The 14990-nt window shown below is 34.5% G+C and overlaps 1 protein-coding gene across 3 annotated transcripts in view; it reads right to left on the bottom strand.

Moving 5' to 3' along the window:
• LOC142553784 (ABC transporter C family member 13) overlaps positions 1-14287 on the bottom strand; it is a 38039-nt gene extending 23752 nt beyond the window's left edge. For 2 of the 3 annotated variants that reach the window (XR_012822000.1, XM_075664288.1), the window contains exons 1-14: positions 14171-14287; positions 12912-12952; positions 12714-12801; positions 12211-12360; positions 11985-12116; positions 11113-11213; positions 10398-10461; positions 9590-9841; positions 9009-9078; positions 7711-7771; positions 7532-7619; positions 7290-7408; positions 6978-7075; positions 6722-6788 (exon numbers count right to left, since the gene is read on the bottom strand). Coding sequence is in view for 2 of the 3 variants with exons in the window: in XM_075664288.1 (XP_075520403.1) it covers positions 6722-6788; positions 6978-7075; positions 7290-7408; positions 7532-7619; positions 7711-7771; positions 9009-9078; positions 9590-9841; positions 10398-10461; positions 11113-11213; positions 11985-12116; positions 12211-12360; positions 12714-12801; positions 12912-12952; positions 14171-14209 (1370 nt within the window). In the remaining variant the exon portion in view is untranslated. Of the gene's footprint in view, positions 1-6721; positions 6789-6977; positions 7076-7289; positions 7409-7531; positions 7620-7710; positions 7772-9008; positions 9079-9589; positions 9842-10397; positions 10462-11112; positions 11214-11984; positions 12117-12210; positions 12361-12713; positions 12802-12911; positions 12953-13892 lie in introns of all 3 variants that reach the window. The other variant, XM_075664289.1, reaches the window with a different exon arrangement.
• Positions 14288-14990: the final 703 nt, after the last annotated feature.

Genomic DNA, 14990 nt, shown 5'->3' with positions numbered 1-14990 from the left:
CAGTTATGGTTGTACAATATTAGTCATTTGACCAGAGACAACGTAGAGCCTAGAGGTAGTAGCATTCACTTTTATCCGTTATCGACTCCATTGAGGGTCATCAGATGGGGATGTTGAGTGTAATTTCGAAATACATAAGAGTCATTGCATTGTAGTCAGGGTTTCACCATTTGCGTAGTGTTGATAAGTGTTGATAAGAATATTAGGTTGATAAAGGTGTTAGGATAAATAAAAAGTTTGTTTTTATCTTGTTATTTAAATTAGATTGGTATCTTATCATTAGGTGTGAGCTATTCTATATATTCTGCATAAACTTTGAGATTGTAATCAATTTTTACCGATTAATTCAGCTTTTGAAGCTTTGAATAAATATTTTATTAAAGGCATTTATGCCTTTCCGTTTTTCCGTTTTTTATTCCATCGGCCTTTATGGTATCAGAGCACAATTGAAGGCTTCTACCGATGGTTAAAACGGCATATTCCGAGAGCCATAACGCCTCCAGATCGGAAAATTCTCCCACGATCTCTGGACCAAACGCAATTCCTTCCCCTCATACCTTTGAATCTACACCACTTCAAATTACGAATCACAAACTAAACGGAAAAAACTTTCTTCAATGGTCTCGTTCCGTTCAATTGGTGATTCGAGGCAAAGGGAGAATTGGGTATCTTGATGGGTCCATTTCACCACCTTCTGCCACGGATCCCACCTATCAAAATTGGGATACTAAAAATTCAATGGTGATGACGTGGCTTATCAATTCGATGGAAGAAAGTATCAGTGAAATATACCTCTTCCATCTCACTGCTAAGGATATTTGGGATGTTGTGACTTTGGCGTACTCTGACCTTGAAGACTACTCTCAAGTGTTTGAAATACGTAATCAGATTCGAAACTTGAAGCAAGGAAGATGGTGTTGTCACTCAATACTTCAACACACTCAAAAAATTGTGGCATGAAATGGATCTATTCACTGTCTGTGAATGGAAAGATCCAGCCGATGGGATCTTGTATCGCGAGATGGTGGCAAAGGAACGAGTTTATGACCTTCTCGCTGGGCTGGATCGAATTTTAGACGAGGTTCGTGGGCGTATTTTAGGTATGAAGCCGTTACCATCAATCGATGAGGTTTTTGCAGAGGTTCGTCGAGAGGAGAACCGGAAAAGGGTGATGCTTCACACATTACCTTTCACATAAAATTCGGCCCTCGCCACACGTACTTCAGAAAATCGTATTGATCCTAATATGAAGAATGGCAAACCTTGGTGTGAACATTGTGAAAAACCGTATCATACTGTTGAAACTTGCTGGAAAATACACGGTAAACCGGCGAATTGGGTCCCAAACAAATTCAAAAACCGAGAAAAAAGGGGACTTCAAGCTTCAGCCAACTCGGATGTAGATGAAAACCAATCTGCAGCAGGCTTCTCGAAGACGCAAATGGAGCAACTCTGGAAATTCTTCTCTGATGCTACTGGATGTTCCAACTTGGCTAAGAAAGGTACCAAATTCAAAGCCCTCAGTGACCTAACTACAAAAGGTGAGACTTGGATCATAGATTCTGGGCGTCGGATCATATGTCTTCCAGTAAGAGTTTGTTTTTATCATATACTCCCAGTACAAGTCACCAAAAGGTTAAAATTGCCGATGGATCATATACTCATGTGCATGGTGTAGGAACTATTTTACTCAACCATTCGATTGTTCTTAAGGATGTTTTGCATGTTCCTAATTTGTCCTGCAATTTGTTGTCCATCAGCAAACTTACAAAGGATTTGAATTGTACTGTTAATTTCACATCATCTACTTGTATTTTTCAGGACCTGACCTCGGGGAAGAGGATTGGCAGTGCTAATGCAAACTCAGGTCTCTACTATTTTCGGGATGAATCTATCGTGAGTCACCATGTTCAAACAGCAGTTGGGAATTCTCCTCTTTCTCGCAAACAATACATATTATTGTTGCATTCCAGATTAGGACATCCAAATTTCTTGTATTTAAGACGGTTATTTCCTTATTTATTTCGAAATAATGACTCGTTTCAATGTGAAATTTGTCAATTGGCAAAACATACACGTGTTCTTTTTCCTCTTAATTCATATAAATCATCTAAACCGTTTGCTCTAATTCATAGTGATATTTGGGGACCTTCTCGAGTATCTACTACTTCCAATCGGCGATGGTTTATTACTTTTACTGATGATCATACTCGTGTCTGTTGGGTGTATCTTTTAAGGGAAAAATCGGAGGTTGAACAAACCTTTCGAAACTTTTATTCCATGATCAAAATGCAATTTGATGCTACTATTCATATATTGCGTACAGATAATGGAACTGAATTTTTCAACTCCGTGCTTAACAAATTTTTAAGTGAGAATGGTCTCATTCACCAAAGTTCTTGTGTTAATACACCTCAACAGAACGGAATTTCAGAAAGGAAAAATCGTCACTTATTGGAAGTAGCGCGTGCTCTCTTATTCACATCACATGTCCCCAAATATTTTTGGGGGGATGCCATTCTAACAGCATGTTATTTGATAAATAGAATGCCTTCCCGTGTCTTAGAGTTTCAATCTCCTCTTGATCGTCTTCATCAATCCTATCCAGAACATAGGTTGTCATCTTCATATTTCTAGGATACTCTTCGACCTAAAAAGGTTATCGGTGTTATTCAGTTGATACAAAATGATATTTTATTTCTCGGGATGTTACCTTCTTCGAGACACAAGCATTCTTTCCAAAAACACAATCTACCCCTTTCCATAATACAGAGCACACAAATTCAGAACCAGTCCTTTCCAATACTTTGGAGTATCATTGGAATCTTCCTACTCCAAATCTGTCAACGGCAGGGGGAGAATTACTACAGCCGTTTCCTTTACACTTCTCACGAAAGAAACATCCAGATACCGTGGTAGAACCAAAGATTCTTGGCAGCCAAGTCTCCAACTCGGAGGTTCGGTCGGTTGATACTTTAGATGATCCACAACATGATGTCTCATGTCCAGATTTAGATGTCCCTATTGCATTACGAAAGGGAACCAGATCTTGCACACAATATCCAGTGGCTAAGTATGTGGCATATGAACATCTATCAACTTCGGTTCAGGCACTAATCTCTAATCTGTCAAGTGCAAAGGTTCCATCCACAATCCAAGAGGCTTGGAATGATTTCAGATGGAAACAAGCTGTTCTCAAAGAAATGCGGGCACTGGAAATGAATGAAACTTGGGACATTGTTCAACAACCCAAGGACAAAATCCCTGTTGGTTGTAGGTGGGTCTTCACGATTAAATACAAGGCTAATGGCTCAGTTGAACGTTACAAAGCAAGATTGGTTGCGAAGGGATACACACAAACCTATGGTGTAGATTATCAAGAAACCTTTGCACCAGTTGCAAAAATCAATACAATACGAGTTCTATTACCCTTGGCAACAAATCTAGATTGGCCTCTATATCAACTGGATGTAAAGAATGCTTTTTTGAATGGGGATCTAGAAGAAGAGGTATACATGGATCTACCTCCTGGGTTTGATGAAGAAAGGAAGAGTGGTAAAGTTTGCAGGTTAAAAAAGTCACTCTATGGTCTGAAGCAATCTCCACGAGCCTGGTTTGATAAGTTCACCAAAGTGATTCTAAAACTTGAATTTCTACAGGCTCATACTGATCATACCCTATTTTACAGACACAAAGATGGAAAAATAACGATTCTTATTGTTTATGTGGATGACATTGTTCTTACCGGAGATGATCTACATGAAATGGAAAGGCTGAAACTGAAACTTGCAGCTGAGTTTGAAATGAAAGATTTGGGAAAATTGAGGAACTTCCTTGGCATGGAAGTGGCAAGAAACAAATCTGGAATCTCGGTATCTCAACGGAAATATGTGATTGATCTTTTGAATGAGACAGGAATGCTAGGATGCAAACCAGCTGACACACCTATGGATCCAAATCAGAAATTGAGAGAAAATGGTTGCCCTGTGGAGAAAGGAAGATATCAACGCCTAGTAGGGAGACTAATTTATCTTGCTCATACTAGACCAGACATAGCTTTTTCAGTGAGTTGTGTAAGCCAGTTTATGCATGCCCCGTCTGAAGAACACATGACAGCCGTCTATCGAATCTTAAGGTACCTTAAGGGGACTCTGGGAAAGAGACTTCTCTTCAAGAAAACAGAAGCAAGAAATGTTGAAATATTCACTGATGCAGATTGGGCCGGATCAGTGGGTGATAGAAGATCCACATCAGGGTATTGTTCCTTTGTCTGGGGAAATTTGGTAACTTGGAAGAGTAAAAAACAATCAGTAGTAGCAAGGAGCAGCGCAGAAGCCGAGTTAAGATCAGTGGCTCATGGTATATGTGAAGCTTTATGGTTGAAAATGTTACTTGAAGAACTGAAAATGAATGCAAGTATGCCACTTAAAACTATTTTGCGACAACAAGGCTAGCGACAAGCATATGTCACAACCCAGTGCTCCATGATCGAACTAAACACGTTGAAGTTGATTGACACTTTATTAAAGAGAAGATAGATGAAGGAACTATCAGCAAAGCATATACCCCAACTTCGGAACAAACTGCCGATATCCTAACAAAAGGCCTTTTTAGGGCCATTGTTCGAAAAAATGGTTGACCAGCTAAGAATGTATAACTTGTACATTCCAGCTTTAGGGGGAGTGTTGATAAGTGTTGATAAGAATATTAGGTTGATAAGGTTGTTAGGATAAATAAAAAGTTTGTTTTTATCTTGTTATTTAAATTAGATTGGTATCTTATCATTAGGTGTGAGCTATTCTATATATTCTGCAGAAACTTTGAGATTGTCATCAATTTTTACCGATTAATTCAGCTTTTGAAGCTTTGAATAAATATTTTATTAAAGGCGTTTATGCCTCTCCGTTTTTCCGTTTTTTATTCCATCGGCCTTTACGTAGATATTTTATGTGATCTGACAAGTTAATAGTGCAAGGAATCTCTGGCCAGAATAAGACGTGTGTATTTTAAAAAGGAGTGTCTTCAGTTGCACATCATATCACTGTTATTACTCAAAGATATATCACATTGTTATCGAATTCACTTGCAACTCACAATATACTAATTGTTGCAGATTCGATCGAGGTATATGAGTTGAAGGGACCGTACTATACGCTAACCATAACTTAAGGTTCTTGCAAGCACTATCAGTGATACATAAGGGATCATGGGGCAGTACTACTAGACGCTCTTACCATGATCCGACGTGTGCAATCAGACTTGAGTTCTGACATTCTTGATCGAGAGTTGATGAAAAGAACGAGGCTAATTAGGGTAAGCCACAATAAATGTTATTCTAAATCACGTGAAGTTGTGAACCCACGGCTGACAATATTTCTGAACCATTGAGGGTCACACAAGTATTGAATTTTGTGTTCCCGTTGAGATAATCAAGTTCGAGGAGATGAAATTGGCAACTATAGTTTGTTGGAGATCAAACAGATCGCTTATAAATGCGTTTATAAGTTGATTCCATTTGATGGAAGATGTTGAAGTTAGCTTAACAGCTAATTAAGTAAGAGAGTGAAACTGTCTATTTTAGTGAAGGAGTTCACAAAACTGGCAGCTGCAAAAAATTGATCAGTGCAAAACTTTCATTTTTCATTGTATGAACGAGATTTGTACCATCGACACATCATTGCTGTCTGATCGTCGACCGGGATTATAATGAATTCACAATTATTTATTTAGTCAATTTAGAACCTACTAATTAAATAATAATGTTAGTAATAGTGACTACTAAGTGTAAAATTTCCATGAAATATTCTAGAAGAGTCTAGAATATATTAAATAATTAATTGAGCAATTAAATAAAAGTTATTTAATTTAAATTATAAATATATATATACAAAAGTTGATATTGATTTAATTATGCATGATATTTTCAAGAGTGAAAAATAATCAATGAGATATTTTAAATAATGGAATAACAGTGTCCTGATCCAAGTAGGATTCCTTATCTGATCAAAAATCAAAACTTATAAATATTTCATTAATGATTATATGAAATAACTCAACTTTTACACCAAAATTTGTTAACCAAAATTTTCTCTTCTCTCCTCCGGACATAGTGTTTTCAGCCAACTTGAATTTTGAAGAAAAGATTTCGGCCACTTCTTCCGCCACCACCGCTCCTCGTCGGATTTTTGAAATTCCACCGATCTAATCTCAACACAAATTTCGTTTATATCTCTAGTGCGATCTATACGAGACAGTCTGATCGTGGACCTTATTTGATGATCGAAGGAGGCGTAAGATCCGTTCTTAGGGATTTATAAGAAGAACCATCTCCGCAAATCTCGAACTGATTTGATATCCACCGTTAAATACGCAAAAAGATAAACAGATCTAAAAATCCTATGAATGTTTTAATCACATGACGCCCAAAGAACGTTTTGAACGTCGAAACAAAATTTTTTTAAACTTTCGTTACGATTTAGGTGCGAGAAAACGGTACTATAACAGGTTCTACAAAGAACTTTTTTGTTTGTTCAGTTCTCTTAAATGTCTGCATGCACAAATATTCTAACATGTCATCCATTATGGATTCTAACCCTGTCCTAAAGCCAACACCCAAACCTGTCTCAGGATTGCACTAACAAGAATATTGGGAAAGATGTGACAATGGTATAGCCAGAGGCAAGTTCTAGGTTATCATGGAGTCTCGAAAAAAAGTATATACCTTTCATCCTTCTGCTCCATCATATTTTTGGTGGCATTCGCAATCAAATTAGCAATCCACTTGTTAACTGTGAATTAAATTGTGAACAACTAAGAATATAATTCAGCTCTTATTAAAATTTGCATAAGATTTGGGGGGGAAATGTCTTAAAGCAATTAATAAACAAGTAACTGTAGCTTGACAACCGAAGGATAGTTCAAATCAATTATCATTAGGATGTGAACAACTTAATAAACAAATCACTTTGTTGAGATACCTGGAATTAGCAAAATAGTAATCGCTAGCCCAGACACAAAGGCAAAGTTGACTTGTTTATATAGAAGATAGAGAGCAATCCCAATTTGCAAAGGCAAGCTGATGCAATTACAAAACATGCAATGAGTTAAAACATAATTACAGGATTTGCTGATGTATTTGGCACGTTTATCTGGTGGTACCAACTCACATACTATTTCAGAGAGGGTATTATATAACTTCATTGATCAGTTAGGTGAGGTAAGATGTGTAATATCTAGAAAATAAAATCTGAGGAAACACGTCTATAGTTTTAAAGGACTAGAATTATAACCTCCACATATCATGGACACTATTGCACAGGTTTACAATCCTGTCAGCGTCAACAGACATAAATGTTTGAATTTCTCCTTCAGAAAATTTTGATCTCTCTGCTAAGCTAACACAAAGACACTAAGAGAATATATGTGGGCAGTCAGCAAGATATAATCATGCATCCTGTATAGGAAAAAACCGATGAGAGAATACATTGCATTTTGAGAAAATACAGTTTCAGAAGCTATTCTAAAGATTTACCTTACGATAAATGAGAGTCATAATGCTAGATCTCAACTTCAGCCTCAGTTGTGAAAGATGAAAAGTATATTGTGTGTCAAGGAATGATCTACGCAAATAAATGAATATTTAAAACAGAGTATCACTAGAAATCATAAGAAAAATCATAAATAACTATATGAGAAGCGAAGAAAGATTACTTTAAAACGGATACGAAGCCCAATGATATTGCAAGGACATAACCATCAACATGTTTGGAACCTGTTGGATGAACAAAAAATCAATATATTTTGCAATTTCCTTGCACCATACATCCCACTGTCCTTCAGCAGCACTTTACAAAAACAAGTTGCAATAGCTCAATACATTGTGAGTTAACTGTGAAATTATGTGAATAGTATGAGGTTTTTATTGGAGCAAAGATTAGGATAACACATAATCTAGTCTATATTATAAGTTGTGTAGGGAATCAGTTGCACTCCAATTCAAGAAAAAAAAAATGAACTTCACCTATATAGGTCTTATAGGATATAACTATAATCACCAAGCTCGACCAAAGATGAGTCCACGGTCATAATTTAAATTGGGATAAATGCTTTTTTTTATTCAAAGTATTATACATGCTATAGAAACTAATAATAGAATATAGGTGATTCTTGTGCTTTTGTATCAACTCATCTATAAAATTTACGTGAAGCTGTAGGAAAATGGTCAAAATAGAAAGCAAGAAAACAACATAATTTATATGATTCAGCCACTAACTTGAAAGATAAAAAGGTTCTGAGAAAACTTGCACCATAATGCATACAAAACTGGGAAACATCAAGAGAAAGATCAGATCTTCCATCTTCTAGAGATTTACAAACAGAATGATTGTGACCACGGGAGGATAGACAAGCAAAGATAAACCAAACAATAAGAAAAAATCGTTCTAGAACAGTGACTAGATATGAACTAGGAGCAATAACCAGGACAACATTGTTCCTTCTTATTCTTATATTTTTTTTCTTTCTTCTTCTTTTTTTTGTGCATACTTTATGATTAAAAAAATCATAAAGTTTACTAAGATACCACGTTGAAAAGTGCAATAATAGCAAGACAATACCATAACATAGCATTTTACATGGTTCGGCCATGCAAACATACATTTATCAGGCAAATGTTCGAAACGTCAAAACTCTTTCTCTCTCTAAATTTAGGGTACAATAATTAACCCTTTCTATAGGTGAGAGAATATTTATGCATAAACATGGTAGAAATTATTGTAAATAGCAATAAAATCGTATCAAAGTTTTATTATAAGATGGATGCTATCATCTCCAAATCTTGAAATCCATAAATAAGGCACAAAATATTTTATAGTTAAATATTTATTGATAATATCAATATGAATTTTGAATATCATCTTTTGTTTACAACAAAAAGAAAAAGAAAAAGAAAAAACAAACAACAACGAACCTAGAAACCTACAGAAGTAAAATGTTTGAAATACGTAAACCTTGTTGAAGGAATCGAATTAGCTTATTGAGAAGTAGCGGTCCAGCAAAGCCAATGCAGTCGTTGAGCACCTAAAAAAGCAGGTAATGGACACGGCAAAAAAAAAATTTGAATGAAATGAGAACGGAACTCATATATCTATAAACTTCAACTTGCCAAAGAAATCTATAATGCAACACTAAATGGCTTCACATACTATTTAAGACGTAAATTATCCGTATTATAATATACATTATGAAATTATTTCTCTGGCATAGCTTTCTGCAAGTTGTAAACAACGTAACACACAAAATTCATAAACTCAACTATCTAAAAATTTCCAACCATTTGTTTCCATATGAGACAGTGAGAAACTCCTGAACTTTCTAGTTTCGAAAAACATGAGGACAAGAAAGATAATTAAATGAGTTGTGGTTATTGTGATAATTCTAAGAAGCAAATCTTTGATTATGTGAGAGACATTAAATTTCTCTATATGTCTTCAGATGAGGTGATAAACTCAAATTTATTCAAAGATTGAATAACACTACAAGGCAAATATTACAGCCAAATTAAAGTGATAGGTAGAATACAATGTATTACCTTTACCAGACCTATGCAAAAGTAAGTCCATCCATAAGCCGAGCAAATTGTCTTGAACAAAGAAGGGTGATTAAAGTTATTTGTCCGTTGAGCTTCCCAAAATTTCAGTATCATATTATGGCAAAAAGATGGATTCATATCTACTGGTAGCTTCAGTAAATCTTCAAACTCAAGCTGCTTATTTGCACCATGTTGCATTACAGGATCAACCAATTTGAATGTCATGAAATGCCAAACTTTACAAATGATTCCCTTCAACGATAATATAAAAGAGGGCATAATCAAAATCTGGTTCACATACATAATTAAAATCCGGCTCACGGTGTGTGCATACCTTAAATCTCATTGATACGGTTTTGTGATTGTTATTCACAGAGATTGTAATAATGTGTTCGGATTTATGGGTTCAATCATAAATTTAAAATCTTCAATTTTGAGTGCTCGGTTTTGAAGAAATACAAAAAGCTTATTGCAAAAATAAAAACTAAGATTTTGAAGCTAATTGTTCAAACTTTGCAAGGGAAATGACATATTATCATGGTACAGCTGATACATGTGGGCCAAGGTTTTCACATTTTTGAGTTGATGAAGTTGCAACTGAGAACAGATATAAATTTGTGATACATGACGACTTTTAAGAGCAGGGAAAAGCCAATGGAACATTGAATTCAGCAATAACAAGTAAATAAAATAGTTAATTTACCAGCAACATTAACGTTAAAATGGGCCTCCATTACCTCTTTTATACATGATAAATGTCACTTCGAAGCACCAAAAAGGATAGAAGAATGATGGAGAATATTCATACCATGTCCCTGAAATTATCTTCTTCGATTTCCATTTGGTAAGGGAGGAGAGGTTCCACGATTAAACTGAAGGTAACCCATGACAGATATACTACATCAGTATTATAAACATAAAATTTCACATTGATTTGCATATATTTATATCAAATATAATTTTACATTTTAAAAGAAACTCTATGAAGATAAGAACAATAATAGTTTTTTACTGCTCAGGCAATATGAAGCAACATTGAACAACCTAAAAGAGAGCATGTCAATATTTTGAGTAAAAAAACCATGTCGGTGCCTCGATAATAGAGTAGGGATCGCAAAAACTTCACAAAAATAGAACCTTTGATCGCAAGAGATGAAAAATATAGTCTTTATTTATTTCAAGCCTTTAATAGTAAAATATGATGAGTGCACCTTCAATATAAACATGAAGTTCGGAAGTTTGTTTAGTTTGATACATGATAAGGTGGCTTGGCCATCTAGAAAACATATCAACCATTTCAACTTCATTTGCTTCTTCACAATGTTACATACTATAGAGAGGTAGTTGACAAAGATAGCATGGATTTCATGTAATTCAACAATGCAACATCTAACACGATAGATTTCCACCATTATTTTCGTTGATTATTATAATTGTATTTAACGGGGACGTCAAACATTCTTACAATGATTTTCCAAGAACTTGAAAAGCTAAACCTTAAACCTTTATGAGATTAGAGCTACCTGTTTTCATAATTTGCGGCTTTTACTCTAATTATGTTTATCAAAATTCCAAAAAAGATGTCTGTGAGAGCCCCACAGATTTCCATGGTCCATTTCAAAACCTGTGAATGAAGATGCGCAACATACAAATATGTCAACTTTTTTATTTCACTTTATCCTTAAATGTGTATCTTTTCAAAGCAAGCATCACATAGAGGAAAAGGATTCGAAGAGAAGATTTCAGACAATGACATTTGATTAGAACTTTGTGTACAAATACAAATACTTGAATATCCATTTCCTATCTTTAGTCAACTTCTTAGAACATGTACAAAATGAGGTGAAGCAGCAAAGAACAGGCTCTTGAGAATAACTGAAGGAATAGGCAATGACACATAGCAGGCATAAAAAGCCCGCAGAATTTCATAAATAATTGAATCAGGTAACATTGTTCTCCGATTCCATAGTTAGCCACTGTGACTCGTTGTTTAGCATTTCTAGCTTTAAATTAACTAATTTAAAAGAACGTTATTCTCCACATTGCAACTGCATTTGTATGATCTATTCTTGTTATTATTGGCAATCTTGAACTTCAAATGATTACCAGAAACTGAGTGAAATATAATAGGGTTGGAAGCTTATTGAAAATTTTTCTATGCAGCAATCAAACGTTGACATAATGCCAACTGCCATCATACAGCATATGTACATGCAGAGAAAATCCCTGATCACCTCAGTTGCAACCTATTTCCAGTGTGTCCAAGACTACAAATAGCGGAACATAAATCAAACCTTTCTTAAGTCTCATTCAACAAGGCATGTGCTTAGGAGAAGATGCACAGTCTATAATATCTGAGATAAAGTGATAATTACGTAATTTATGTGATGATTACCCCAGGTGAAGAAAGAACAATTTGCAGTTGAGGGATCAAGAGAGCAAGTTTTGCTATCCACCAAAAACACAGCATTCCATGGGATAAGACATCCAACCAACTTCCACACCTTGATACAAGTAGAATGATCACCTGAGATTCACAAAAAACCAAACTATAGTTTAAGAAAACAATATGAACGCTGTCCTCCTGGATTTTCTATTAATTAAACTAAATTTTGGTTCACCCAGACTGAGAATCGTGAGCATCTAAAGAGCCATTCATGATACGGAGTGGATTGTGTTTTCGTCTTCACAAGAACAACCATGTCAAAAGTTGCAACACATGCTCCAAAAGCAGCTAGAATGTACACTAAAATTCTTGCTGAAAGATGTATCTGCAAAATTTGACATCATTGCAGAAAAATTAAAAAGCTCATAGAGAGACTCAATAGAGAAAAGCATAAGTAAATAACATCATAGAATGAACACGCTTTATGTAGAAATATTTAAAATGCTTCAATACTACAGTAACAAAGCATATCAGTAATTATCAGTAATCACCGCAGATACGTGAAATTGTAGCAAGTCAATTTTATGAGACATAACTCGAGATTAGTTCAAGAACACGGCAAAGTCTTCTGTTAATTCTTCTGGATCACCCTATTAAATTTTCCTTCACTATATGTAGCTGCAATTACACATATACAAAATTCCATGGATAATTAAACAATAAAAGTTTTTTGCGTACCCTCCTCATATCTTTATGCTGCTTATTAAAAATTCCAAGCCCAGCAACCATAACATCAGTAGCCACATTTGCTCCAAAACCTAACACTGTGAATTTTGCTAAGGAAAAACAACGAAGGACGCATATGGGCACATATGAGGTTAGTCTTAGAAGTCATATGATTAAATATAACATAAAAAAATGAAACTCAAAGGATATAAGTTGACAAAACACTCAGAAACTCCATTTTTATTCCACACCTGATCAGCAAAAGTAAAATCAAGATTCAAGTTAGAACCATCAGAAAATCAACAAAAGAAATTATTGCCTTATATCAATGTATTGTGCATAAGAATCATAAACACATGCTGCGATACAAGTTTTAAGTGGGACAAATTCTCTTCTTTTCACATTCCTTCAAAAACCCAAGACTTTATTCTGAACCTTTATGAACATTGAATTATTCAACAATGCTAAATAGCCTATACCTTTCAAGATTCAAGAAATTTACCGATTGAATCAACTATAATCAATGATGGAGCCATGATTTTCGTATGGTGGACAAAAGTAAAGCTCGAGCTCAAAAAAATTTAGAGGGAGGGGCAAATCATATTTTTCTGAAAATATTATGCATCAAATATATGTGTACATGAAAAATTGCAGCCATCCCAGTCCACTTCTCTTATTCTGCCACTGACCGTAGAAATACAGAACACGTATTTTAGACATAAAAGATGTACAACAAAACCAACAGTGTTGAAGAAAGTGTGACGGCCAAAAGGAGTACAAGCCTATTGTATTGCACAAAATCCTTGATATACATGTGAAAATGAATAAAAAAAATTCCACACCAATTAAAAACGTCATGTAATCTCAAAGACCACAGCGAAATAGAACGTCATTATTTATAGTCGTAAGCAATATCTCTGTATTATTTTTCGTTTATATGAAGAAAAAACTACCAAACAGAGAGTGTAACTCAGCCACTAATTGTCCAAAATACAAAATTAAAGGCGAATAAAAAAAAAATTCATCCGGAATACAAAATGCATTGTTTTCTGATACATAAAAGACAATAAAAAGAGAAGACGATAGGTTCATTTGCACTTTGAATACATGTCTGCTCGCATAATTGAAAATCAAGAGTTCCATTTAGAATGGCAAGAAAAATAAATAAAATCCAAAACATTTAACCAATACTTTGATGTGATTGCACAAGAAACACATGAACGAATGCTGCAGCTCATTTACATCGCAGGTATTCACTGATAGTTTTTTTTTGGTGATGACAGTTTCTGTGTGTCTGAAAGGTCCATGCTTCTCAAGATTCAATCAATAACCGTGTAACTCAGGGGTTTACGTAATCCTGTCGCATAAATGCTTGAAACTCCAAAATTAAACGTGAATGAAATTTCCCACACTAATTCTAATGCCCACAAATTACAAAAAGATAGAAGAAGAAGACAATTTGTGCATACATATGGAGAATCGGGGCAGATGTATTTCACCAACTCCATAGCTCTGTCAGTAATGAAGCTCGGTTCTCCACGAACTACAGATGGCCAAATGGGCTGGTTTTATATATGCGAAAAGGTGGCGAGTATAAAAATTAATAAGTAAAGGATATATATATATATATATATATATATATATTATGTTTTAATAATTATATATAGTTCAACTCATAGAGTCTTTATTTCTTAAATATCGAGTTGCGTCGCTGTACTATATATATATATATTGTCAATTATTTCTATATGTTACACTCAGTTAAATTTTGTGTGAAAAATCCAACAATTTACTATCAATTATGTAACGTTCGAAAAATCAAACTTACGTAAATCAGGTACATACAAAAAAATAGTTTCTTAATTGTTTTATTTAATTGATTTCAAATGTTTGCATGATAATTATTAATTGATTAAAAATATGATTGCATGATTAAATGAATATATGATATGATTTCATGAAATTGAATGATTTGACCTGAATATTCGATAATAGGTAAGGGAAAGGAGACCGGGGACGACCAAGATTAGAATAATGATTTTTCATTAAATAATTGCAAGGCTTCCTATTTGATTAAAAATGATTTAATTTTTCTAAAAAATGTTAGAGTTTAAATTATTTTACGAGTCGAGCTCGATTTTTCCCAGGAAGTCGGTTTTGGGCAAACAAGGAGTTTTAAAATATCAAACATATTATTTTTGGGAAATTAAATTTATAAACTTTTATTATTTAATTAAATAAGAGTTATTGGGCTCAATTTAATTATATTAAGTAGGCTCAATTGCTCAT

This window comes from Primulina tabacum, chromosome 8 (assembly GCF_025594145.1).
Source record: "Primulina tabacum isolate GXHZ01 chromosome 8, ASM2559414v2, whole genome shotgun sequence".
Taxonomy (NCBI): Eukaryota; Viridiplantae; Streptophyta; class Magnoliopsida; order Lamiales; family Gesneriaceae; genus Primulina; species Primulina tabacum.
The sequence above is the reverse complement of the archived record's forward strand: the minus strand, read 5'-3'. Positions and strand labels throughout refer to the sequence as shown.